Genomic DNA, 27,462 nt, shown 5'->3' with positions numbered 1-27,462 from the left:
ATAGTTATTTATTATTTGCAGTATCCCCTTGACAGACTATTGGCAGTTAGGTGACTCAGGCTCAGTGTGCTATGATGGTTTATTGTCTTTTTCTGTGCCTGGGTTACATGCCTTTTGGGATCTTTGCCCTGGGGGGTAGGTAAAGGGGTACTCATTTTCAGTAAACCAAAATAGCTAATCTTCTAATCAGTCAAGATAAATAGGCATTAGCTAGTTAATTTCCCATAGAGTACTGGTTTTAATAATCAGGACAAAAGATAGACCTGACACTAAAGCTATTCTCGGTGTAATTAAACTCTCTTTGAGGATTCAGAAGGCATTTCACATACACACAATTTAGAGCTAGAAGGATCCTTAGAGATTATGTTGTTCAAGTGTCTCATTTTACAAATGATAACAGAGACCCAGAGAAAAGCTTCAGAGTTAGTTTAAAGTCTTAGCAGTTATTCTCCAGAACAATAACTATTATTGTGACAATAATTATAATTTTTATTATTGGAAATGACTTGCCTAAGGTCACAAAGGAAAGTCTTATCAGAGGCAGAACTCTAACCTAGATCTTTCAAGCCCAGAGCTCTTTGTACAGCACCATACAACCCTCCTAGTCTGTCCTTCTGCATTGCTCAGGAGTCATTATATACATAATTTATCATTATATAAGATTGTAGATGGTGTAGAAGAATCAGGTCAATATAGAAAAGACCTTGCTGGGTGGCTCAGTGGATTGAGAGCCATGCCTAGAGATGGGAGGTCCTGGGTTCAAATACTTACCAGCTGTGTGATCCTGGGCAAGTCACTTAACCCCTATTACCTAGCTCTTACTGCTTTTCTGCCTTGGAACCAATACACAGTATTGATTCTAAGATGGAAGATAAGGGTTTAAAATATATATCTTTTGGAACACAAAAAGAAGAGGAAAATTAACTGTGTAATTATGATGATTAAGCTTGGTCCCTGAGAAGAGATCAGAAGATGCATTTCCCTTCCTTACAGAAAAGCAGACCATGGGTGAAGACTGTTTGTATAATCAAACTTGATATTTTAGTTTTGCTGAACTTTTTTTTTTAATTTTAGTTTTTTTATTAAAAGAGATAACTCCTTGGGTAGAGGAGAAAGGGATATGTTTAGAAATAAATGTAATGTAAAAGTAAAAAAAACAATAAACATAAAACATTTTAATATATTTATCAATCTGGAGCCAAAATGGCCAAGTAGCAGTAAGAAATACAATAAGCTCTAACACAAAATTCTTCCAAACAGATCTAGAAGATGCCATAGACCAAATCCTGATCAGGAAGTCTAAGAAAAACTCACAGTTATTTTTCCAGTTAAGGTTGACATAGGAAGACAAAGAGAGAGGTCTGTGGACACCTGGGAGAGCATCTGACCAAGAAGAGCATTCTGGCACAAGATGTAGGTCTAGACCCATACTAAGGCATTGTGACCTCATGTGGGAATGGGTGTGCACTGCTAGCCTTGTTTGCTCCCTAGTTTGGGGGCACAGATGCAGGGTGGACTGAGAAAAAGAATTCATGCCTAGTGGTGATATTCTGGATTAGGTCCTAAGCCTATGTTGTTGAAGGCATGGAGCATGAGTGCCGGAGGGGGCTGCTCCGTTCCCCCTATCCACTGCTTCTGAGGACATTTTTTTGCATGTCCTGCTCCTCTGTCTAGCCACCCAATGAGAGTATTCCTCCCTTCACTGTCTGGGGGTAATGTTGGCAGGGGTGGTGGTGGCTAACAGGCAATTTGAAGTTGAATTTTGGGCACATGATCTCCAAGAGGTTTGCCAACAGTGTCCTAGGTTGTGGACTGAGCAGAAATGAGTACAGAAGCAAGCAGTAGCTGTAGAGCCATACCCACCTCAGGAATCTGTGCTCAAAGGGAATCCAATTGTTCTGTCCTTTCAAACCAGCAGAGCTCTTTAGCTGGCTCATATAGGGTAAAATTTTAAAATCTATGGCAATCTACTAGAAATCCAAAGGATGCAAATCCTGAGGCCTATTATTCAGACCTTGACTTAGCAATTCAGGCTTGCTCCTGATCAGATCACTTTGGGAGTACTGAAAGTTTTCAGGTCTCCAGCCTGCTATGTGTCCTTGAGAGCAGCCTGGAATAATGGAATAGCACAACACTAAAACAGTGCTAGTCTAGACATTCCCTTTGGAAGTATGTAAAGCCCAGCCCTAATTTAAAGTCAGGAAATAGACTGGAAGAATAAACAAAAACAAAAAAAAAGAATCCTACCTCAAAAAAGCTACTGTAGTGACAGGGATGTCAAGATACAAACCCAAAAGAAAAGAGTATCTCTAAAATATCTACAAACTGATAAAGGAAAACACAGCTAGGGCACAAATCCAACTAGAATGCCCAAAAGAAATGAAGCAAGAGTTAAAAAAAATTTTTTTAATGTTTTTTTCTAAGAGAAATGAGAGGACTAGAGGGAAAAAATAGAAAAGATAAAAGAGCTATGGAAGAAATAAGAACTAAGAAAAAAAAATGGAAAGAATTAATAGCTTAATACAAAACCTTGGAGAAGTAATGAATTCCCTGAATTAAAGAAGCAAATGTGGGGTATCTCAATAAAAACAACTGACCTAGAAACCAAGGAGCACTTATATGAATTGATGCAAAGTGAAGTGAGTGGAACCAGGAGAACAGTTTCTACAAAGACAAAACTATTGTAAAGTTAACTTTAAAAGACTTTAGAACTCTGATCAGTTTTAATGACCAACTCACTAGTGAGGCACTGGCTACACTTTTCTCACTGCCCCATCTTGACCCCATGAACCAGTTGAACCCCTATATCTTGTCTTCTCTTGAGTCTCTTGCCCCTAATCCTATCACCAGCCTTGTCCTGTATGTGTGAAGTAATTATTTAGGGAGATTAGATTACAAGCACCCTGGGGGTAGGACTCCTAGGTTCCCTATCTGGGTGGGTGTCCTGGGGCAAAATGTAGCCACCGGGGTTTTAAACCCTGGATGGGAAGCCCAATCTCTCATAATTTCCAGCTTCTTTATCTCAATCTGGAGATTGCTAGAAAACAGCTGGGGGGTGGGGTCAGCCATCTAGCAGAATGAAGTATCAGTTTTAGTAAGGCTAAAATCTTTCTCTACCTCTATTAGTATCTATCTTTCTTTTCTAATAAATGCTTATTACTCTGGTGAAGATTGTGCCTCCAGACCAATTTTATTTGTAACACCTCCCAAACCTCAGCCTTGGGATTCCTTCCACTACCCACCACCTTTACTCCTACTCAAGTGCTGATTAACATAGGTGTAGGAAATCATGAAACCATGCTACTAGGTCCACCTACAAATTTGTTATATAGTTTCAGTGCGGCCCTCACCAAGGCAATTCAGTCTTTTTGTACCTCGCTCACAGATTCACTATCCCATTCACCACAGTAACTCATCCAGACCTTTTCACCAACCCTTCTTCAAGCCTCCCATGGCTTCCCCTGCCCTTATTTTCTTGTGAGAACTGTCAAAATTGAGATTCTTCACCAAGAAATCCTTTTTATTCTCTCTTCATCTCACTTTACTTAGATGTTTTCCACAACTATCTACTTCACTTCTGTCTTCCCTTGCCAAGGCAAACTTCCTCTGCATGTACATGTGATCCTTTTCTATCCCCTCTTCTGCAGATTTCCCCTCCTGTCATCACCACTGCCTCACAAATCTTTAATCTCTCCCTAACTGGTTTCTTCTCTACTGTCAACAAGGCTTATATTTCCACCCCTCCTCAAAAAGTTCTCACTTTATATCTTCATCCTCAATAGCTTTCCTTTCACTTTTCTTAATTCTCTGTTAAGTGGTTTCCAACATTCATCATTTACCCTGAAACTATCTCTCCAAAGTTACCAATAATCTCTACCAAATCTAATGGCCCTTTTTCATTCCTTCTTCCTTTCTTTACCTCTAACATTATTATCTACTCTCTTCTCCTTAATCATCTTTTTTTAAGTAAGATTTTCTAGGTTTTTGTGACACTGCTCTGTCCTGGTTCTCCTAACTGTCTGACAGGGCCCTTCCTCAGTCTCTTTGCCTAATTTTCATCTAGATCATATGAACCCACCAATTGTGAATGTCCCCAAAGGCTCTGTATCTAAGGCCCTCTTTTCTCTGTATTTCTCTTTCTCTTGGATTTCACTTATCTTTATGCTGATGATTTGTAAATCTATCTATTCATCCCTAACCTTTTTCCCTGATCTCCAATCTTATATCTCCAACTACCTACTTGACATCTCAAACTAGATGCTCTGTAAATTCACTATGCCCCAAACTGATTTCATTATCTTTTTCCCTCAAGGCCTCCTGTCTTCCTAATTTTTTTACTGTTAAGGGTACCACCATTCTTTCAGATACCCAGGCTTCCAACTTAAGTGTTATCCGTGATACTATTCACTCTCACTACCACCCTCATATCCAATCAGTTGCCAAATCCTGTTGTTTTTTCTACTTCAGTAATTTCTCTCCTATATGCTCCCTTCTCTCCTCTGACATTGCCACCACTCTGGTATAGGTCCTCAACACCTCATACCTTGTTATTGCAATAACCTGTTGGTTGGTCCCCCTGCCACAAATCTCTTCCTTAATACAGTGCATTCTTCTCTCAGCTGTCAAATGGTCTTCAAGTGCAGGTCTGACCCTCTAGCAGCTCCCTGTCACCTAAAGGGCCATATTTGAACTCCTCTTTTTTTATTCAAAGCCATTCATAGCCTGGCCTCTTCCTGCCTTTTTAGTCTTATATATTATTCATTACCCTCCCCCTCTTCTCCTCCAATCCCCATCATTTACTTTGGAATCCCATGATACTGGCCTTTTGCTGTTCCTCCCACATGATACTCCAAACATTTTTAGTGGCTTCCTTCAAATCCCGCTTTCTTTAAGAAGCCTTTTCCAATTCTCTATTCTTGTGCCTTCCTTCTGTTGATTATTTACAGTTTACTGTGTGTATTTAGTTGTTTATACAGCCTCACTTAGGCAACTCTGAGCTCCTCCAGAACAAGGACTATTTTTTGGCCCATTTTTTATAACCCTACCATTTGGCACATAGGCAATTAATACTTACTTGTTGGCTGATTGAATGATTTGGTTCAGCCCTATGATTTCATTAATGTAGGGATGAGATCAGCTTGGGAGATGTTGAATTTAAGGTTACATTCAGGATATTCAGTTTGAGATGCCAAATAGATAGTTCTGGAGTTAGGAGAGAGGTTAGGACATAGACATCATAATCCCTGCTGTGTAAATTCCCTCCTGAAATGTAGATCAGCAATTTAACTGCAGCCTATGCTCTTAGAGCTGAAAGGATTCACCTAGGGTGATGCAGCCAGTCTGTATCAGAGGCAGAACCTCAATTCAGGTTTTCCTGACCCTGAGACCAGTAGTTTCTCTGATCATTATGCCATTTAGTATTACCATCTTTTTTGTTATTCAAATGTACAATTTTCAGTAGACTGGCAGATTTTATGGTGATATGACTCACCATACCAATTATTAGTGTTAGAATGAGTTGCTTTTTTGGCTTTGATCACTGGTTCCATCTCTGCTTTGGCAGAGAGGACTCCATAGGCATCCTTAGTGCTAAAAGAGTGTTTTAGGAGAAGCTGTTAAAAGGCTGGACTTGTAGCCAGAAAGCCCTGGATTCCAATCCTGCTTCTTATATACTTGGGTGATCCTGTCATTTATCCCTCATTCAAGATTCATGTAGGTCTCTCCAGCTTTATCTGAAATCATCCTGCTCATCTTTTCTTGTAGCACAACAGTATTCCATTACTGTCATTTACCACTCCCCTGATGGACATCTCCTCAATTTCCAATTCTTTGCCACCACAAAAAGAGCTGCTATAAAAGTTTTTGTACAAGTAGGTCCTTTTTTATGCTCTCTTTGAGATACAGACCTAGTAGTGGTATTACAGGATCAAAGGGTATGCATGGTTATTTTGGGCATAGTTCCAAATTGCCCTCCAGAATGGTTGGATCCACCAACAATACCTCATGTCCCAATTTTGCCACAACGTCTCCAGCATTTTTCATTTTCCTTTAACATATGGTGGCCAATCTGATAGGTGTGAGGTAGTACCTTAGGGTTAGGGTTTTAATTTGCAAGAGTGATTTAGGACATTTTTTTCAAATAATTGATAGCTTTGATTTCTTCATCTGAAAACTGCTTATTTATATCCTGTGACCATCAATTGGAGAATGACTTAATTATATATTTGGAAAATGAGACAGGTCTCATTGCTGCAAGAATTTTTTCCCAGTTTGTTGTTTCCCTTGCTTTCTGATTCTTGGTGATCTCTTTCAACTCTTTTTTCTTTCTTCCTAGCTTGACCAAAGAAGGCAATGTTACTCATTGCCTTATTAGTTAGGACCTTCTTATGTAAGGGTATTCATAGAATGGTACAATACCCATTACAGGCTCTCAGATGTATTAGGGGAAAATGGAGTTTACGTGCAACCCCTTACAGAAAGCTGTATTCTCTCCTTCTTTTGATAAGGGAAAAACTGAAGTTATTTCATTTCTTTGGTCTTGTCCATATGACAGTCTTGGGCCCTTATCTCATTTGAGTCTAAGTACAGTTTGGGATAATGTAGAACACTGAGGTTTTTGTCGCTACGTGGGTTCCTTCTTTGTGTTTGACCCTTAAGGGTCAGATTAAGGAAGAATATGGACATCTCTTTACTTGATGCTATGGATCTTAATTTTTTCGTGATTTATATAGTTTGCTTATCGATGGACAATTTTACAACAGGATTTATGAAGCGGGATCGGAGAACAATGCAGCAGTTGTAGCCGTAGAAACCCACACAATCCACAAAATTGAAGAAGGGATTGGTAAGTCTATTGGGTGTCTATTATCCCTGGTGACCTGAATATGATGTTATTAGCTAAGTGTTATTGCTAAAAGTTTGATGGTACTCCATCTAGAATATCATTCCTTTTGGCACGAGCATATTGAATAAATTATTGTTTATGCCTACCTTCTACTCCTGGCCGAGAATACCTATCCATTTGGGGAATATGGAATCCCATATAGAACTCCAGACTATTAAGGATGGTCCTTGCCTGGCATGTGTTTGCAGAAGACTTTTTTCATTTGCATTGGATCCTGAGGAGAACACATGTTTTCTGCTTTAGATTAATAAACTACAACAGCAGCTAGCATTTTTTTAGTCTCACAAAAGACCTGGCCAAATGTAGGTTTAGATTCTAGCTGTCTGAATCTCTTTGGAGGAAGAGTGTTTGTTACCTGAGGAACTGAGATGATTCTGTTTGCAGATGCTAGCACCATAGAAGCAAACGAAGAAATGGAAATTGCTTATCCTATCACATGTGGGGAGAGCAAAGCCATCCTGCTCTGGAAGAAGTTTGTATGTCCAGGAATTAATGTGAAGTGTGTCAAGGTAATCTTTCCCTCCTTTCTGTGCCTCATTCCAAAGGACTTCTTGCATGCAGAGGGCAGCTTGTTTGTGCCTCCCATATCTTCTCAGCTATTCTTGTTACCCTGATTATTAGGTATTTGTGTTTGAGGCCACAGTCACAAATTAGAGTCTTCAGAAGCCCATGGGCATATGTTGTGGGCAGAAGTGCTCTTCATGTGCCAGTAGCTGCTGGCACTGACAGTAATCACCATCGGTGGCATAATTTTTTAATTATAAGGGAAGACCATGTAGTTGAGGTGGCTGTTGGGTGATGTATTTACTACAGCAGTCCATTCTCTCACACCTGGTATAGGGCAGTCAGGCCTGGCAGGATCAGTTCAGATGATGGTTTGATCTGCATTTTGAGTGCTGGGTCAAGCTGCCTTCCTTGGGTTAGAAAGGGATTGTCCAGGTCAATAGAGACTCTATTCTGACTGCCTCCTTCCCTCATACTCTTAGGGACCTTGGCATTGACCAAAGGGGCATCATAAAAATCAAGAGACGGTTATTTTTCTTTAGTGGGATCAGGAGCCATGAGAGCAGGAGCTAGGATGATGCAGGGTTAGCAGTGGACTAGGATGTCATCACTGCATCTCTGTGGGTGCCAGATATACAAAGAGAGTTCATGTCTCTTCTCTCAGTGTCTTTTCTTTCACCTTCTGCTGTCTGAGTTGACTCTTGTTTGACTTTGCTTTTTGGCTTCAGTTCAATGATCAGTTGATCAGTCCCAAGCATTTTGTTCATCTGGCTGGCAAGTCCACCCTGAAGGACTGGAAGAGAGCCATTCGCCTGGGTGGGATCATGCTGAGGTAAGGTCTCCAGGCAGCTGCCCACCAGTGGACAGGCCTTGGGGGGTAAATCCACAGAGTTGTTTTTTTTTCTCCTTAGATCTAAAGGGTCATATTGCTTGGTGCCTTGGCTGGCATAGCCAATTCATTTATCTGGATAGCACCTAAAGACCTTGAACACTTCTGGGAAGGGAGCCGCTCCAAGCTATAGCTTTCTATCAGCCTAAGAAAACTTGCTTAAAGCCAGATCACAGGAGAGTTGTCAGAGGACAGTGACTGGCTACTGCATCATAATAGTCCTTAGTCTTACTAAGCTGGGACAGTAGTAGGAGTGAGATGGAGGTAATACAGGGCAAAATGCTCCTGAACCTTTCCTAATTTGGGGAACTTGCTCTCATTTTCTACTGGATTAGTTTGATGTTGGTAGAGAGTTTTGGATTAAGGAAAGTGACACAAAGACTGTTTTGATATTCTTAGGTAAAGTTGCTCTGATCCCAGAGCTGAATTTGCATATAGTCAGTTCTCAATTAACCATGCTCTTGGAGGATATCCTTAAGTCATTTTATATTAGGTTTAACATTTACTTTGGGGGCAGTAAATATTATTTTTCAAATTTATAACTATATTCCCAATTGTAGATCTAGCTAGAATTGTAGTAGAGCTGGAAGTGAATGTATATAGAGAAATTATCTCGTCTAACTCCCTTAAATTTACAAATGGGGTCTCAACTTTGTTGAGGGGAAGAGACTTGCCCAAGGTAATATCAGAGCCATGATTGTGTGACCCTCTGAGTCCGAGTTCAATAAAATCTCAAAATCTCCTTTGGGCCATATTTTATTGCCTAATTAATGTGTGTGCTTTAAGCACTTACCTACATTGGCCCTTTGGAGCTGGCCACAGAAGATCTGTAGAAGAATCATGTCTTGTGGAGTAGATATGAATTTGGGAAGGACTGTGCCTCTTCCTGCCTTAGCTCAATTGCTCTTCAGAACCATGGAATCTCAAAGCTGAAAGGGACCAGCCCATATGACATCCCCAGTAAGTGCCATAGCCCCCACTTGAAGATCTCCAGTAAGGAGGCAATCATCTGTTCCTGCGACTGTTCTCTTCTTTGAATACCTATTCATATGAAGAAGTCTTTCCCAAAGCTAATAAAAGCCTCACAGATTAAGAGTGAGAAAGGACCTTAAAGGCCGTTAAATCTGTCTGCCTCATTTTAAAGAAGAGAAAACTGAGGCCCAGGAATTTATCAGATTTATCAGCTACAGTGAATGTCTGAGGGCAAGATTCCAATTTGGGTCTTTCTGGCTCTAAGCACTCATCCACTCTGTCACCTAGATACTTCAGAAATCTTGGTTTGTTTGATTTGACCAGTGAAGAAAAGCTTGTTCCCCTATCCCATTAGCCTTCAAAGAAACCATTCTTCCAGTCTACTCAAACCAGGCCATGAACCTTAGAGAACAGGCGTGTAGGCCAAATCCTGTCCCAACAGCAGATGCCATTGTGACAAGCAGGCCCACTATGATGAAAGTCTCTCCAAGCCCCATCCAGTCAGTGGCTCTGGACGTGGTAGTGTCTTGTGGGGCCACTTACCGGGAAGTGTTCTCCATTGAATAGTCCAGAGGGATCAATGTTTTCTTCATTCTGAGTCAGTACAATAACAGTTCTTATCAAAAATGAAAAAGAATGCTGGCTGCTGAGGCTTGTATATTTGAAGGGGGTTCATAGGCCCTGTAGGGTCTATGGCAACCACAATACAGCAGGAGCAGCAGCAGTGGTAGCAACAACTCTATTCTGGCTTTCCTGTGGAATTTTTATTCTGTGATTTGGCCTGCTTGTTTCTCTCCCTTCTGTTTCTGTTTCTTCTGGGTTTGATTTCCACAGAACCTGTTGGGGGGAGATGGAAGCAATCTATTATTGCTATATGGAGGGGAGGGTGTGTATATGAGCAGGGCCTATGAAAATCTTAAGAATAAATTAATTAAATTTTTTTTGCAACCTAATGAATTTTGGATGGCTTTTGACAAGGCTTGTTTAAGCTGGCAAGTGAGCTTTGGATTGTGTCTTTTCTCTCTGCACAGGAAAATGATGGACTCTGGCCAGATAGACTTTTACCAGCATGACAAGGTTTGCTCCAATACCTGCAGAAGCACCAAGTTTGACCTCCTGATCAGCAGTGCCCGTGCACCAGTGCCAGGGCAGCAGACAGGCGTGGTGCAGACGCCTACTTCGGCTGATGGTAGGGGGTAGGAAACCACCTGAACACATGCTTATTTTTCAGGCCCCTTGTCTTCTGGCCTCCCCAGCCTCACTTGCTCACATCTACAAGTGCCTTCAAGGCTGTGGCAAACTGAACAGGGAGAGCTCTTGGGAAACAGGCCTCATTCTCTAGGTCTTCTGATGCATCCCTTCTCAGCCTGATGGACACGGCTTTCTTTGCTTTCTCTCTTCCAACAACATATCAACCATAATCATTTTTTTGAATTTTATCTAGCATCTTTGACCTAGCACTTTAGAGTTTAAGAAATGCTTTATAGACATAGCTTCCTTGGATGCTCTTCTAGGTAAAGGACTATAGGTATTACTGTCCCAATTTTGCAAATGGATGAGGAAGCTGAGGCTCAGAGAGATCAGATGACTTGTCCATGGTCACCTAGCTAATAATTGTCAGAGACAGAATTTGAAATCACAAATCCTTGACTTCAGTCCCAGCCCTCTTATGCCTCTGTAAGCATCATGCAAGTTTTTCAGAAGCCATCACCCTGTACATATATCTCAGGGTGTGGTGTTCCTGTAGGTCTCAGGTGATCTTAGAGTTCCTTGGTCTTTTAGCTAATGAGGGCCTGGTAGGGGACCAAATCAACTTGATGCTTACTCCCTTCTGGACTACTGCTCTCAAACTTCATTTGACTGAGGGTGTCCATGCTTTAAGGGTCTGGGGGCTTGGTCGTCCAGCAGGGTTTCAGGCCACCCTTAAGAGGTAGAACTAGGATCTCACTCCCAAAAGAGGCTCCTGGAACCAGGCCTCCAAGGTCAGGGAGAAGAATAAAGGGGCCTTTAGTAGGGCTTCTGTTGGAGTTTCTTCACCACTAGCCCCATTATTGGACCTCAACACATTTGGAGGGAACTTGGACCTTAACTGTCTCTAGCAAATGAGTAATCCAGGCTTGGCTCCTTCCAAAACACCTGAAGCACATCCCTGGACAGTGGTGGTTCCTGGTTTCTTCCAGAACAAACATTCTGTGATCAGCTATTGAATGGCTTTTGGGGATGAACCATAAGTCACTAAAATGACTCTAGTCATTTGGATTTTTTGCTAGAAAAATGGAGGGAAAAACCCACCACTGTAAACCATAGCTCATTTGCATTTGGGCTCAACCACTTTCAAATTTGACTTCATTTTCTCAGTATATATTATTAAGATTCATGAGAAAAAAGAATCCCAGGCATTTGGACCAGCCAGCATAGGGTGTTCATAGAGGGTGAATGGCTGGACCAGGAAGAGAGCCTGGGTCCTCAGACTTCCCATCAGTGCCCCACCACTGCACCTTGCCCTCTCATGCATTTCTCCTTTGTTTCTTTTTCTTCTTCTTTGTTGTGGGGCAGCTTACATGGTAAATAAACCATATCAAATTCAAACCCCAACTGAGGGCTTAACTGGGAAAGTTCTCTTCATCGAGTTTCCTGAAGGTTTGTTTGACCTATCTGAGCAGCTTAGAAATGGCTGCCATGTTGTATACAACCCAGGTTCAAGGCCAGCTTCAGATACATTCTGACTGTGTGGCCACAGCCAAGCCCTTACCTCTTATTAACCCCAGGCAGCCCTCTTGGACAGTCAGTGTAGAGCAGGCACTTTCAGGTAGGGAAATTAAGGCCCCTGGTCCAGCAGCTGTGGATTCACCTGACACCCCTGATTGACAGTTCTAGGTTTGACCATCAGATGTTCATTGGTTTTCTCTGCCTCAGATTAGGAAATGAATACATGCTTTCTAGTCTGGGTTCTCTTTAGGAAACCCAGCTCTGAACACAGCTTTCCCAGGTTCTAACTATAGAAGGTCCTGTCCTCAGGATGCTCCCAGTGGCTGAGGAAGCGAGGGAGAAATTAGCCATCTCTGCGTTGTGGGCCCCCCTGACCCTCCCTGTGATGGACCTTTGGCAGGGGGAGTCACACAGATCGCCATTTCAGAGGAGAATATGGAAGAGGCTGGACTGGAGTGGAACTCTGCTCTCACGGCAGCTGTCACCATGGCCACTGAGGAGGGATTGAAGAAGGACCCTGAAGAGATTTCAGGTACCAACATGGAGACCTTGGGGAACTGGCAGATTCACTACCACTACCACCAGCAGCAGCACCTCCCCCCAGTATCTTTGTGATGCCCATTATTTTATTTTATTTTTTTACTAATTACCAAATTTCCACACAAATTTTCCAAAGTTATATGGTCCAAATTGTTTCCCTACCTCCTTCACTCCCCCTCCTGGAGCTATGCCCATCATTATTGCTGATGGACTTAAAATTTCTCTCTCTCTCTTTCTTCCCTCTCCTTTCTTTCTCTTCCCCTCTTTCCCTCCCCTCCCCTCTCTCCTCCATCTCCCCTCCTCTCTCTTTCTTTGTCTTTATCTGTCTCTGTCTCTATTCATTTCCACAATCACATTTCAAAAACCAGCCCTCCAGAACTCTAGACAATCCAGAGGGCACAGGCAGTCAGGGAAGCAGGCAAGCAAGGCCTTTTGGACAGCCCAGGACGCTTGAAACAATGTTGGGCATGGGGGTGGGGGGCCCCACAGAGTGATCAGCCCCATCTGACCCCTTCCAGGGCTTCCTCCTTAAGATAGCTGCTCTGAGGCAGCTTCCCATCCTCCAGCCACTGCAGAGAGCGTTAGCCATGGTCCCTTCTCCAACTTCCACCTCTTCCTCCTTGTGCCAGAGGACACCCTGATGTTCTGGAAGGGCATAGCCGACGTGGGGCTCATGGAGGAGGTGGTCTGCAACATTCAGAAGGAAATAGAGGAGCTGCTCAGGGGTGTTCAGCAAAGGCTCCTTCAGGCCCCCTTTCAGATTACAGGTGAGCTGAAACGTGACACGAGCAATTAACAGCTTTATTATAAAATTCACAATGAGACTAATAATAGCTCCCATTTCTACAACACTTGGAACTTTGCAGAGCATGTCACATATATTATTCCACTTGAACTTCTCAGGAGCCCTGTGAGGCAGGTGCTCTTATTATCTTCATTTTACAAATGAGGAAACTGAGGTCAGAGAGATTACCCAGGGTCACACAGCTAGATCTATAACTGTTTTACTTGCAAAGAGGGATTTTTTTCCCCCTAGATGGATTGGCAGATAATTGGAGGCACTGCAGTGAAGGGTTAGCATTCCCAAAAGCCTGACTTGGCTGTTGTGGAGAGAGTGGAGCAAGCCCCTTCACTTCAGGGTGGTCACCTTGATTGTAGAGAAGGGGGGAACAAGGCTGCTAGAACACCAGTATTCTGCCTTCACCCCATATGGACTTTTCTTCTAGATGCTGCTGTCCTTAACAATGTAGCCCATACCTTTGGCCTGATGGACACAGTCAAGAGAGTTTTGGATAATAGGAGGAGCCAGACTGAGCAAGGAGAAGAACATTTTCTCTACACTCTTACAGGTATCTGTATCATTCATCTGTGGTAGATTATAGGCTCTTCCGCTATCCCCCGTCCTCCCAAGGAACCAGCATGATCTTGCCAGGTTGACCAGTCCTGGAGAGAAACATCCTTTTTCCCCAAAGTTATATCAATCAACACCCTGGCAAGGTTTTATATAAGGAAAAAAACTGTATAACAATGTAAGTGATTCAAAAGTGATGGTGAAGATTGATTAAAAAATTGTAAATAATATCCTAGCAAGAGTGGAATGGGCTTCTTCCAGAGAAAATGGGTTCCTAAGGCAGGACAAACCTTCCTATAGAGAAGAGCCAGGGTTCTAGATGACAAAGGAACCTCCTTCAGATAGGAGATGGACTAGATGGCTTCTGAGCAACCTTTTACTTCTGGGATTCAGTGATTCTTCTTTATTTACAGCTCCGGAAGGAGCCAAAGGATGCATCAATATCCTCAATGTGCCATTGAAAATGGAAATCTAGAAGTAGTGTGGTCCTCCTTAGGAAGGCTGAAATGTATTGACATGGGCATTTCAGTTTTAGTGAGCGTTTCCTTCATAAGAACCAGTGTAGTAGAGGGTGATACAAGGAGTATGATGCGAAGAAACTGATGGGGTAGAAGGGCTGAAGTGGCAGAGTCAAGATTAATTCTGCCCATTTGGGGCAGAAGACCCAGCATCTTCTTGGGCTCTTCCCCACCTTATTTTGAGTAGCCCATTTACTGCCTCATCTGTGGTAATAAGGACCAATGAATAGGGAGACTGGGAAAGCAGGAAGTGCAGGGATTGTGTATAGTCAATATATAAAGGCCTGGAGATGGTGGGGGGCGGGCGGGGAAAGAATTGCATGAGAGTGATGGCTCAGGTAGAAGAGATATTGTAGATACCAAACAATGAGATTTAGTAACTGACTGGATCTGATCAGTGAGGAAGAGTGAGGAGGTGGGGATATGATCATGGTTTATGCCCTTGCAGGCCTGGAAAGATGGTGTTGCCTGCAGCAGAAAGAGTGAATGAAGCTAGGAAGTGAGAGAGAGATAGAGAAGGGGCAAAGCTAATGAGTTCTGTTTTAGTCATGTTGAGTTGAAATGTGTCCTTGGAATGTCCAGTGATCCATAGATGATGGAGAGCTTAATTAGCATAGAAGAAATAATGCTTAAAGCCTATGGGTTTGAAGACACCCTCTTTCTCTCTCCCTGCAAGTGGCAGAACCTTCTGCTTCAAAGCAGCCCATTTCACTTTTGGACAGCTCTAAGTGCAAAAAAGTTTTTCCTTATATTGAGCCTAAATTTGTCTTTTTAGAACTTTCTTCCACTGCTTCTAGTCCTGTCTTCTAGAGCCAAACAGAACAAGTCTCTTCTGAAGCCTCTTCTGAAGAGCCCTTCACAAATTTAAATACAGTATCATGTATCACCCGAGCCTTCCTTTTTCCTGGCTAAATCTCCTCAGTTGATCCTCAGTTAACATGAATTTGAGATCCTGAATACTCTCCAGCTCATCATTATCATTCAGGTTGGGGGATTACACACTGTACTGGACATCACGTCTGACCAGAGAGCCCTCTGTACCTCTCAAAATGCAGTCAAAGAGGCCATTAGCCTTCTTGCTGCCATATCACATTGTTTGTTGACTCCTGCTGAATTTCTTATCCTCTAAGCCCTTTTATATCTTTCAAATGAGCTGCTATTTAGCCCCTTCTGAACCCAAATATAAGACTTTATACTTAGCCCTGTTAAATTTAATTTTATTCAATCCAGCATAAAGTTCTAGCCCATAGAGATCTGTTTGAATCTTGACTACTGTCTGCCCAACTCATAGATTTTGATGCATTTATCCAGTAGGTTGACTAGCTAGCTATCCTTCCCTTCCAGCTTTGTGTAGCTTCTGTAAATTTAATTGTCCATCTCTCCAAATAATTGATAACAGTGTTATACAGCACAAGACCAAACCTGGGACACCCCACTGGAGGCCACCTTCCAAACTGACACCAAACATTTAACATTTAATAACACACTCCCTGAAGCTTGGCCACGTGGCCAGTTCCAATCTCATTGTTCCATTGTCTTTTCCACAAGAATCCTAAGGGACACTTTATCAACTACTTTGCTAAAATGTAGGTAAACTATATCTTTAACATTCCCCTGAGCTTCCAGCTCAGTGTGCCATTTGTCAGGAAGGAGGCAATGAGGTGGGTCTGGCCTGGCCTGTTTGGTGGATAACATGCTGGCTCTGTGTGACATCCTTCCTTCTCTTAAATAGTCATTAACATACTAGTGACACACCTGCCACTCCCTTACAGGCACAAAGCAAGTCACTAAATCAGTAGATGAGAATGTTTTTTTCTTCTATCCACCTAGCTAAAAATCTAGAAGAATAGCTGGCATTGATGTAGTACTTGCAGGTTTTTACTACATTGTTTCACTTAATTCTTGCAATAACCTTGTGAGATAGGTGCTATTATTATCCCCATTTTATAGATGAGGAAACTAAGGCTCTAAGAAGACTTGTCCAAGGTCACACACACAACTAGTAAATCTCTGAAGCAGGATTTGAATTCACTTCTTCCTGCCATCAAATTTAGTACTCTCCCCACTATGCTGTCAGCTGCTTCAAGAAGAAACAGAGTGAATAAGGGGACTGGCGGTAATCAAATCATCAAGGCACCTCCTGTCTGCAAAACTTCTGCTTAGTATTGGGAGAGAGAGCATTTAGAAAAAGCACCACCCCTGCCACTGTGGAGCTTCCAGGCTCTGGAGGTTGACATACCCACACCAGACAATACATGTTTCAGAGGTGGGGTATAGAAGAAAGCCTCTGTGAAGGGGGGGCATCAGGGAGGGCTTCTTGGAGTAGGAGATATGTGAACTGAGTTTTACAGAATGAGTAGAATCAAATTCAGTAGTTGGAAATGGGAAGGGGGGGAGGGCATTCCAGACATAGGGATCACTTGGACCAAGCCCTGGAGGGGTGAGAGCAGTGTTCACATTCAGAACAAAGAGCACAATCCAGCTTGGCCAGAATGTGCAGCCTCTGGGATGCAGATGTGGGGAAATTCATGGGAGGGAGGGTGGAGCCCTGTAGAGGGGACCTTCCTCAGAGACCTTTCTTAAATGAAGCTAAAAGGAAAGAGGAACTAATGTATTTTAAAAAAGAAAAATAAGCACCATCACAAAATGTCCTTCAAGCTCCCTCAGAGTCCAGGCCTCCCATGTAATGGAAAGAGTCAGAGACCGACTGTGAGTCCTGGCCTCAATACTGACCAGCTCTGTGGCCTTGGGCAAGTCCTTCCCTCCCTCCTCCATGTCCTCTCATTCAGATGAATGTTTCTTGATGATGATAGCATTGTATTTACACATCCTCCATGGTTACATTTCTTGAGTGCATTGTGGTACATGTGCTTGTGTGTGCAGGGGGCACCGTGGTTTTGTCATGGCCAGGGACTCCCCAGATTAGATGACCCCTTCTGTCACCAGACAGGGCCGGCCAATGTGGCAACAACATGGCTAAGCCTGCTCTGGGGCCATGATTTGTTTTCGCAGGAAATTCAGTACTTAGCCTTGTGTCTTTCTGAATGAAGTTCATGGCCTTGTGTGGAATTTGGAGCTCTAGCCCTGTTCAAAGGCCCAGAAATGCCTTTGGGGCTGCTGTGTTCATAGACAGGCAGGTGGGGAAGATCAGGATGCATGTCATAGGAGGAAAGAGTGGAAGACCAGAAGTGGATGTGGTTCTTGGGAGAATATGTGTGTTTATTTCTCACTGGGGGACTCACAGTGTAGGACCTTCCCCAACAAGTGACTCTCAGGTCAGCCCACTTGGTGGGCAGTTCTTGGCTGTGTGGATTAAGTCCTTGGTCCCAAGAGTCAGAGATAAGACAGAACCCTGGTGCTCCTCAACTCCATTCTGCTTCTGAGTTCTTGTTTTTGATAAACATGAACATCTTTTTTTTTTTATTTTAATTTTTAGTTTCATAAATTGTTCCTTGGTTACAAAAATAATTTTATTTCCCTCCCTCCCCTCTCCCGCCCCTCCCATAGCCGATGCGCAGTTTGACTGGGTATCCCCTGTGTTCTTGATCAGAACCTCTTTCCATGTTGTTGGTATTTGCAATAGGGTGTTCATTTAGAGTCATTTAGTTCCCCATTCATATCTCCTTCAACCCATGTCATTAAGCTGTAGTTTTTCTTTAGTGTTTTTACTCCCACAGTTTTTCCTCTGGATGTGGATAGTGTTTTTTCTCCTGTACCCCTCTAGGTTGTTCAGGGCCATTGCATTACCACCAGTGGAGGAGTCCATTACATTTGATTGTACCACAGTGTATCAGTCTCTGTGTACAATGTTCTCCTGGTTCTGCTCCTTTCGCTCTGCATCACTTCCTGGAGGTTGTTCCAGTCTCCATGGAACTCCTCCACTTTATTATTCCTTTTAGCACAATAGTATTCCATCACCAACATATACCACAATTTGTTCAGCCATTCCCCAATTGACGGGCATCCCCTCATTTTCCAATTTTTTGCCACCACAAAGAGCACAGCTATGAATATTCTTGTACATGTCTTTTTCCTTCTAATATCTTTGGGGTACAAACCCAGCAGTGCAATGGCTGGATCAAAGGGCAGACAGTCTTTTATCACCCTTTGGGCATAGTTCCAAATTGCCCTCCAGAACTGTTGGATCAATTCACAACTCTACCAGCAATGCATTAATGTCCCCACTTGGCCACATCCCCTCCAGCATTCATTACTTTCCTTTGCTGTCAAAACATGAACATCTTTTGAAAATATCATTACTAAAAAAATCTGCCACCCTGAATAGACTTTCCTGCTATCTAAACAAAAATTGCATTTTCCTCATAGATCTAGAACGCCAGTTGGAGGAGCAGAAGAAGCAGGCCCAGGACCATAGGCTGAAGTCTCAGACAGTGCAGAATGTGGTTCTGATGCCTATGAACAACCCCAAGCCACCCAAGAGGCCCCGCCTCCAGCGCCCAGCTTCCACCACCGTCCTGAGCCCCTCACCCCCTGTCCAGCAGCCTCAGTTCACCGTCATCTCGCCCATTGCCATAGCCCCGATGGGCCAGTCCTTCTCCATGGGCAACCTCCCCATGGCTACCCTCAGCCAGGGCTCCAGCCCTGTGACTGTCCACACACTGCCTTCTGGCTCCCAGCTCTTCCGCTATGCCACTGTTGTCTCTTCCGCTAAGACCAGCTCTCCTGATGCAGTGACCATCCACCCCTCCTCCAGCCTGGCGCTGCTGAGCTCAGCTGCCATGCAAGATGGTGGGGCCTTGGGCAATATGGCCACAGTGGTGAGCCCTGTGGAGCTGGTGGCGATGGAGTCCGGCCTGACCTCTGCCATCCAGGCCGTGGAGAGCACTTCTGAGGATGGGCAGACCATCATTGAGATTGATCCAGCTCCAGACCCCGAGGCAGAGGAGCCGGAGGGGAAAGCTCTCATCCTGGAGACTGAGCTGAGGACTGAGGAGAAGGTTGTGGCAGAGATTGAAGAGCATCAACATCAAGTTCACAATGTGGAGATTGTGGTCCTTGAGGATTAAGTGGGAGCCTGGAGCCAGCAGACTCATTCTTTGTTTGGAATTTTAATGGTTTGTTCATTTTTACCACTGTCCTGCTCATTTCCACAGAGGATCCTTTTTTGTTTTGTTTTGTTTTTCCAATTTAAAAAAAAAAAGAAGAAAAATCTCAGTAAAATGACTGAACATGCTGGTCCCCCCGTCTTCCCCCTCTCCCCCACAGGTAAGCAGTGGACAAGATGAGTTGCCCTTAGAGAGGAGAGAAAGACACTACTCTCTCCCCTAACCTAACCTTGCCACCTAGAACGCCACCTCTTTTAGATGAGGTGGCCAGATAACTAGGACTACTGTCCAGAGGGTTCTTCCCAGGCTGGGCTCTGTGTGAGCATTTTGTAAAGATGCAGTGATATGGATTTAGCCCCTGGGGAGCATGGGTCTGGGCTATTTGATTTTGCCTGTGCCCCTGGGAGGCCTGGGCCCTCGGGGCCAAGGGGAAGCCTGGCTAGCAGCCAGAGGAAGATGAAGGATGTGACATTGATAATGGGAAAGAGGAGTGTACCAGCGTCCTCTTAAAGAAGGGAAGTGCTTTGACAGGGATCACAGCAGGGAGAAAGGCCAAGGTTTGGGGGATGAGCCAGAGGGTTTTCCTCCTAGGAACAGCAGCTCCAGTGCCTCACTACAGGTAAGTAAGTACCCTGATAGAGGTGCCAGTGGCCACCCAGCAGAATCCCTGAGTGTGAGCGAGGATTTGGGAGCCTTTGGGGGAGAATCCCCAAGGATGAATCCTGAGGTGCAGAAGTGATTCTCTGAGGAGCAGGTGGTCCCTCTCCCTGCCTCTCCCTCCCCTCCCATTCTGGCCAGGTATTTAGCTTTTTAAAGTGGTATCAGCCCATTGTTCTGCCCACTCTACATGTCTGTTTTCTGTCTGGTGCTTGTTTCTTTGTTGGTTAATTTTTATCCTTTCCCGTGTGAGCCTGTGCTCTGAAGCCATCATTTTTCTCATTGGGTAACTCCAGGAGCAAGAGAACTTCTCCAGTTGGGCTGCTTTGACTTGGAAGCATTTTTTCTTTTTCTTTTGCTTTGGAATCTAAAGCAGCCGCCCAATTATTGGTGCTTCCTCTGATCCGTATCATCATCCCTCATCCCTGGGGGCCTCTGGCTTCTCCAAACCAAACCTGGCCAGGTTCTGGTCACTGGTTGGGGGGAGAAGCACAGGTGCCTCTGCCCCTCCTCGTTTGCCCTCCCCTCTTCTCCTCATTTTGGTTTACTGCGGCTGCTGCAAGATACTGAGCTGGTAGCAACCTCGGGTCTGGGCAGGAACTGCTGCTGTAGCCCCAGCCCCAGCCCTTTTGGCACCCAGCAGATGTCTCCTCCTGTGAGAGCTGGACTCCCCAGGAAAGAAGCACTGTCTGTGACATATTATAGGAAATGTACCAGGAATGTCAATAATATTGTCTCTGGGGGTTTTGTTCAGTTTCCCTTTTTGTCTATCAGTTATTTGGGACTCGGGAGAGCTATGTCTCTTTTTCCCTTTGACTTCCTCTTGGCTAGGGGGTGGGGGTGGGTGGGTAGAGGGCAGGAAAAAGCTGGTTGTTGCTGGGGTGAGGGAGGTGTTGGATACCTGTTCCATTCAAGACTGAGTAAAGGAAGAGCACACACTTGCCAGAGGGAAGAGGGCAGGGTTGGGGGATGGGATATTTTTTATTAAAAAGAAAATTTGACCCATGGTTTCTTGTCTATGGAAGGCACCCACTTGAAGCCACCTTCTTTATTCCTGAAGTTGGAGAAATTGTTAAATGATGGAGGTTACGGGCCTGCTGGAGAGGCCACAGACGCCCTGGCCAGAGTCCATAGACTGACCACCTTTGGGTCCCTGACAGTCCCTTAGTCATCTAACATCAAATTAGGGTGCTGCTGCTGATCAGACCAACAGTTATCCTAGGGAGATTCCCCTGAAGCTCTTGACCTCTGACACTCTCCCCATATGGGCTTAGTGTCCCTTTCCCACCTCCTGTAGATGGTGGTAAGAATGGCCGGGAAGCCCTCCCACAGAAAAAATTGGTCAGGAAATCTAGCAGGTATGACTTCTGTCTCCCACCAGGATTTGGTTTCTAGCTTTAAAAGCTCTCCAAGATTTTGTTTCCCTTTTTTTCAGAACAATGAACTATTCAGCAGATTTGCAGAGGTGGCCATGCCATTACTAGTTCCAGCCTCCTTCAGTACACAGAATAATGGCATACATAGAACTAGAAGAGAACTTGGACACCTGACGTAGTCCAACTCATTTTCCATATGAGGCAGCAGAGGTCCTTCAGAAGGTCCCACAATAGCTGAGATTTGAACCCGTGCCTTCCAACTCTAAATCTAGCTCTCTTGCAAGATACCAGACTGCTAGGATACACTTTACCATTAGCCTAAAATTCACCTCACCCTGGGAAACATTCAAATTCTAAATAATAGTAATGTGTAGCATTTGACAGTTTGTAAAGCCCTTTATATGTTATCTCATTTGAGTCTCACTACAACCCTGAGAGATAGGTGTTATCACCCAAGGAAGGTGTCAGACCTTCCCACTCCAAATCCCTGACACTAACTAGTCACCCACCTCACTGCTATAGGTCTGGAGTTTCTCTCCCTAGTTAGTTGCACAACGGAAAGGCCTCCGCTTCCTTTTAAAGTCTTCCAGAAAAGAGGGGTGCTCCCCTGAAATGTGCCCCAGTGCCACAGGTTGGGTCAAAGGGAAGCAATGTTCACATCCCAGGTCCTTATTGGCTTAGATTTGATTCATCTTTGAATCCTTTTTCAGTTCCTAAATCTAAGTGTGTTACCCAAAGTGATAAAAGCATCTTCCTTTTATACTCTTGTTAATGGTGAATCTATTGGGCTTTCTTAGCTGAAAGATCTCTAACCAAAGATGAATCCCATTTTTTTTCACTAGCAGAGTTTTTCCCCTAGTGAAAATAAATGAGCTTTGCTGCTTCTCTAGCTTCTCTAGCCCCTCATAACTAGTATATTGCCAAGGCCAGGCTGAATGCCTGTGCCTTCCTTGCAACAATGGGTGATGTGCAACCCCAGGCTGACATAAGGAAGCTCTCCCTTAGTTCACTCATCACTTACCCAGTGAAGGACTGGAGACCCACCCTTTGGCATTTCCAAACAATTGAGTTCTTTGATGCAAGAAAAAGAAAAATGGATTTCGGTGCTTAGTAGGTGCCAGACACTGGGCTAAAAGTTGAATGAATGCATTTATTAAGGGCTACTAGGTGCCAAGCCCAGTGCTAGTCTTGAATGAAAGCATGACAAAGCATTTAAATGCTTGCTATAAGCCAAGCTCTGTGGAAAGTGTCTAGGGAAATAAATAACAAAAGCAATTCAGCTGACTGCTAGACCCTGGGTGAACCACTCAAACCTCTCTGGGGCCTCAATTTCCTCTGTAAAATGACAGGCCTGGACTCAACTCTAAGGCTCCTTCCAGCTCAATGGTAGTGTTGGTTTGATTACAATTTCCAGAGCATAATGTATAAGGTGGGGCATACAGAGGGAAAAGAGCTCTGAGAGCTCACGGTGCCAGGAGGGCAGAACTGAGGGGCTTAGTCAACATTTATTTTTTTTTTTTAACTCTACTCATCTGTCTTAAAATCAATACTATGTAATGGTTCCAAGTCAGAAGAGCGATAAGGGCTAGGCAACAGCTAGCAAGTGTCTGAGGTCAGATTTGAACCCAGTCCTGGCTTTCTATTCCCTGACCCACCTAGCTGCCCCTGTAGTCCGCATTTATTTAAGGGCCTACCATGTGCCAGGCACAGTGCCAAGAACTGGAAATACAAAGGGCAAAAGGCAATCTCTACCCTCAAGGAGCTCACCATCTAAGATGGGGGGAGGGGAACACAAAAAGAGAAAACTGGGAGTCAAGTGGAAAATGGCCCAGCGAAGTATGAGTTACAGAACTATTACATCTTGCAGAATGACGAGTTTCTGGCGATCACGAAGGGTAGGAAAGCAGCAGGGTGGGAAATGATGGAAGGTGACTTTGCTCCTCCTGGGCTAGGCCCCTGGCATCATAACCAAAGGAAGGTTCCCCATAGTCTGGCTGCTTCTGTTCCTACCATCAGCCACATCCTTCACGAGAGCCTCGATTTTGGGGTGGGAAGGGAAGCTGGATATTGTCTTTGGCCTCTCTGCTAAGGGGCTCTTACTCAGAGCATTCCTATGCTGGAAGAGAATTCTATATTCTATCTAAGAAGATAGCTTGGGCAGATGGCATCTGGTGCTGATTCCCCCAGTGCCTCTCGTCAAATGAATGAGTGGATCTAAATGAAAGCATGTAATGAACAGCTAACAGTGCTGAGGAGTTAGGGCACAAATACAAATGAGTAAGGCTTTCCCTGCCCACAAGGAACTTGCACTCCAATGGAGGGAAGGGCCCTGGGGGACTTTGGTCCAGAGTTAGGGGACTGTGGATGGACCTATAAGAGACTACTGTGGCAGAGTGGAAGAGAACCTGGCTCAGCAATTGGAGACAGTAAAAGGGGGTGGGGTGGGGGGAGCCTGCTTCTTGTTTTCTGCCCAAAAGCCTGAAAAAGACCATGAGGTGCAAAGGAAAGCCCTGAATTGGAGTCAAGTCCCTGGGGCTGAATCTGCTATTTTACTTCCAATGTGATTGGGTAAGTCCCTTCCCCTCTCTGGGTTTCAGTTCCTTCATCCAATGAGGCATTTGGGCCAGATGATGTGTCGTCTCCGTCATCCTTTCGGTTTCACTCAGGTCTGCCCCTTGGAAAAGCAGGGGGAGGAAAGAGGAGGGAGTTGGGGAATATCTGGCCCTTCAGGATGAAATTTATGCTGTGGCCAGCCTCTTAGGCTTTCAGACACGTCCCCGGCCGCATGCTGAGCTCTGTCCTAGGAGATCAGATTCACAAGCATCTACTGTCCACTTACCTGGCTCATCCCTTTGACCTCAGAAACCCTTTCCACATCCTAGAGCCAATAAGGAGGTCTCACTTGCTCCAGGCAATGCTCTGAAGGATTTCCCTTTCCCTTGAGACCAGTAGTACTGGGAGGTGAGGAGGGGGCTGGGGGAGAGCCTGTATGTATACAACCCTCCCTAGAGTTCCGGCCCCTCTCTGGGGTCTCAGTGATCCATCGCCCTCCCACGCCTACAGCCGCCTGCCTTTCTCTTGCAGTGTTCTGCAGGTCATTTCTGACTCTTCACACTCCATATGCCAAAGAGACCAAACATCAGGAGAGGATAGACCCGCTCTCTGACTCTTAAATGGATATAGTTGTCCATATATATTACAGGAGATGTTTGGATATCAACTCTGCATATCTATAATAGAGAAATATATGTAATACATAGGAAATAGATAGATGCCCTCCACCCACTCACATATACCTACATAATACATATATCTACATGATATAGGAGATATATAGACTTCACATATAATACAGACACCTATATGATATAGGAGATAAATATATATATATGTTCCACATATATAATACATACAGATATCTATATGATATAGGAGATCTATAGGCTCCACATATATATATATATATACAGATATCTACATGATATAGGAGATATATAGACTTCACATATAATACATACAGACACCTACTGATATAGGAGATAAATATATATGTTCCACGTATATAATACATATAGATATCTATATGATATAGATCTATAGGCTACACACACACAAATATCTACATGATATAGGAGATCTATAGGCTCCATATATATATATATATACACACACACACAGATATCTACATGATATAGGAGATCTATAGGCTCCACACACACACACACACACACACATATATATATATATACACACAGATATCTACATGATATAGGAGATACATAGACTTCACATATAATACATACAGACATCTATATGATATAGGAGATATATATATATGCCCCACGTATATAATACATACAGATATCTATATTATATAGGAGATATATAGGCTCCACATATATATACAGATATCTGCATGATATAGGAGATATATAGACTTCACATATAATACATACAGACATCTATATGATATAGGAGATATATATAGGCTCCACATATAATACATACAGATATATAGGATGTATATATATAGGCTCCACATATATAATACAGATATCTATATGATATAGGAGATATATAGGCTCCACATATATATACAGATATCTGCATGATATAGGAGATATATATAGGCTCCACATATAATACATACAGATATATAGGATGTATATATATAGGCTCCACATATATAATACAGATATCTATATGATATAGGAGATATATAGGCTCCACGTGTATACTACATATAGATATCACTATATAATATAGGAGAAATATAAATATAGGCTCTGTATTATCTATTAGATATAGGAGATATATAGGCTCATATAGATACATTCTTACTATATACTCTATGCATAATGGATATATAGAGATATGAACTATAACACCTCTAAGATGTGCAGGATCCATATGAAATAGAGATCTCTATATCAGGATCCGTAGCTATGGAGAGGCTCTAAGCTCTACAGGCTCCACGTGTGTTCCCGGTGCATAGATATCTCCATAGAACATATAGAGAAGATAGATGTATAAGCCCTCTCGACCTGATGTAGATGTCAGGCCCTACATATGGACAGATGCATCTCTACCTACTCCTACGGGCTCTTGCCCTCTGGGAGTTCGCAGCCTATGGGGGATTAAGACCCAGATGATTGACAAGGCTGGTAGGGTGGTCTCAAGGTCAGCATGTGGAGCGGGTGCCATTGTTAACCCCATCGCAGCGGCTTGCCCAGGGACGTTCAGCTAGTAAGTGTCTGAGCCTGGGGCAGAACTTGGGGTCTTCCTGACCCCAGGACGGTTGCTCTGGCCTCGGCACCCCCCAGCCACCAGCCCCGAGACCCCAAAGTCGGCCGCCTTCCTCGGCACTAGCAGCTCCCTTTCAGATCTCGTGGCTCTCCTGTTCCTTTCTCCAAACTGTAGGATTAAGACGGGGCCTAAAGATAGGATCTCCATATTTAGTCTCTAGGAGCGGCTCCCCCAGATTAAACAGGTAGACAGATTCCTGCCGGCTCCCTCCCTCTTCTCCTGCCAAGTGTTTGCTGGGGCTCTACATTACACAAGAGCCTGGAGGAAGTCTAAAGACAAGAAAGAGTGTTCTTGAGAGAATTGAAGGAGTCTTCAGTGATTGATCCCCAGGAAGTGAGGTAGAAGCCCTAAGGAGGACGCCCCCATCACTCCTGTGTTTAGGAGGCACCTGGTCTAGCCGGTGCTCTGCAGCTCTTCTCAGCAGGGCCAGCCCTACAGTCAAAAGAATGGCGGGGTCAGCTGGGTGGCTCAGTGGATGGAGAGCCAGGCCCAGAGATGGAAGGTCCTGAGTTCAAATGTGGCCTCAGACACTTCCCAGCTGTGTGACCCTGGGCAAGTCACTTAACCCCAATTGCCTTGCCCTTACCACTCTTCTGCCTTGGAGCCAATACACAGTATTGATTCCAAGGAGGAAGGTGAGGGTTTAAAAAAAATTAAGACAATGGCACCTAGAGTCCAAACCCACCTATGTCTTCAGGAACAAGTCCCTGACCCATGCCAGGCCTCAGTTTCCCCATCTGTAAGACACCATTATACCTATAATACCTTACAGGGTTGCTCTGAGGCTCAAATGAGATCATATATGCAAAGTTCTTTACAAACCTCTGGCAGAGTTTTAGAGAAATAGGAACTACAAACTGCCTGGCTTAGACCTAAAGTGGGTATCAGACTCCCCACTCTCTAACAAAGGGAAAAAGAACAAGCATTTATCAAGCACCTACAGTATACAAGATGATTTATAAACGTCTAGTTTGAAGCTCACAACAACCCTCAGAGGGAGGAGCTATTTTTGTCCCCATTTTACAGATGAGGAAATTGAGAAAGTAACTTAGCTGGGGTCATAGAGCTAATAGGTGTCTGAGGTAGGATTTGAACTCAAGTCTTCCACCGAGAGGAAACAGCAGAAGGGGCATCCTTTAATTGAACAAAAAGGGATGATGCTACAGAAGC

At 43.9% G+C, this 27,462-nt stretch overlaps 1 protein-coding gene across 6 annotated transcripts in view; it reads left to right on the top strand.

The window, feature by feature from the left end:
* The window catches only part of GMEB1 (glucocorticoid modulatory element binding protein 1), a 39,496-nt gene extending 18,385 nt beyond the window's left edge, over positions 1-21,111 (top strand). For 2 of the 6 annotated variants that reach the window (XM_056795418.1, XM_007491482.3), the window contains 9 exons: positions 1,261-1,413; positions 6,762-6,844; positions 7,289-7,413; positions 8,137-8,240; positions 10,301-10,458; positions 12,379-12,510; positions 13,148-13,285; positions 13,745-13,867; positions 18,714-21,111. In XM_056795418.1, the coding sequence (XP_056651396.1) occupies positions 1,412-1,413; positions 6,762-6,844; positions 7,289-7,413; positions 8,137-8,240; positions 10,301-10,458; positions 12,379-12,510; positions 13,148-13,285; positions 13,745-13,867; positions 18,714-19,414 (1,566 nt within the window). In that variant the 5' untranslated portion in view covers positions 1,261-1,411 and the 3' untranslated portion in view covers positions 19,415-21,111. Of the gene's footprint in view, positions 1-1,260; positions 1,414-6,731; positions 6,845-7,288; positions 7,414-8,136; positions 8,241-10,300; positions 10,459-12,378; positions 12,511-13,147; positions 13,286-13,744; positions 13,868-18,713 lie in introns of all 6 variants that reach the window. The other 4 variants (XM_001365169.3, XM_007491483.2, XM_007491481.2 and 1 more) reach the window with 2 other exon arrangements.
* The last annotated feature ends 6,351 nt before the right edge of the window (positions 21,112-27,462 follow it).

This window comes from Monodelphis domestica, chromosome 4 (genome assembly GCF_027887165.1).
Source record: "Monodelphis domestica isolate mMonDom1 chromosome 4, mMonDom1.pri, whole genome shotgun sequence".
NCBI lineage: Eukaryota > Metazoa > Chordata > Mammalia > Didelphimorphia > Didelphidae > Monodelphis > Monodelphis domestica.
This window is presented reverse-complemented; position numbering and strand designations above follow the sequence as displayed.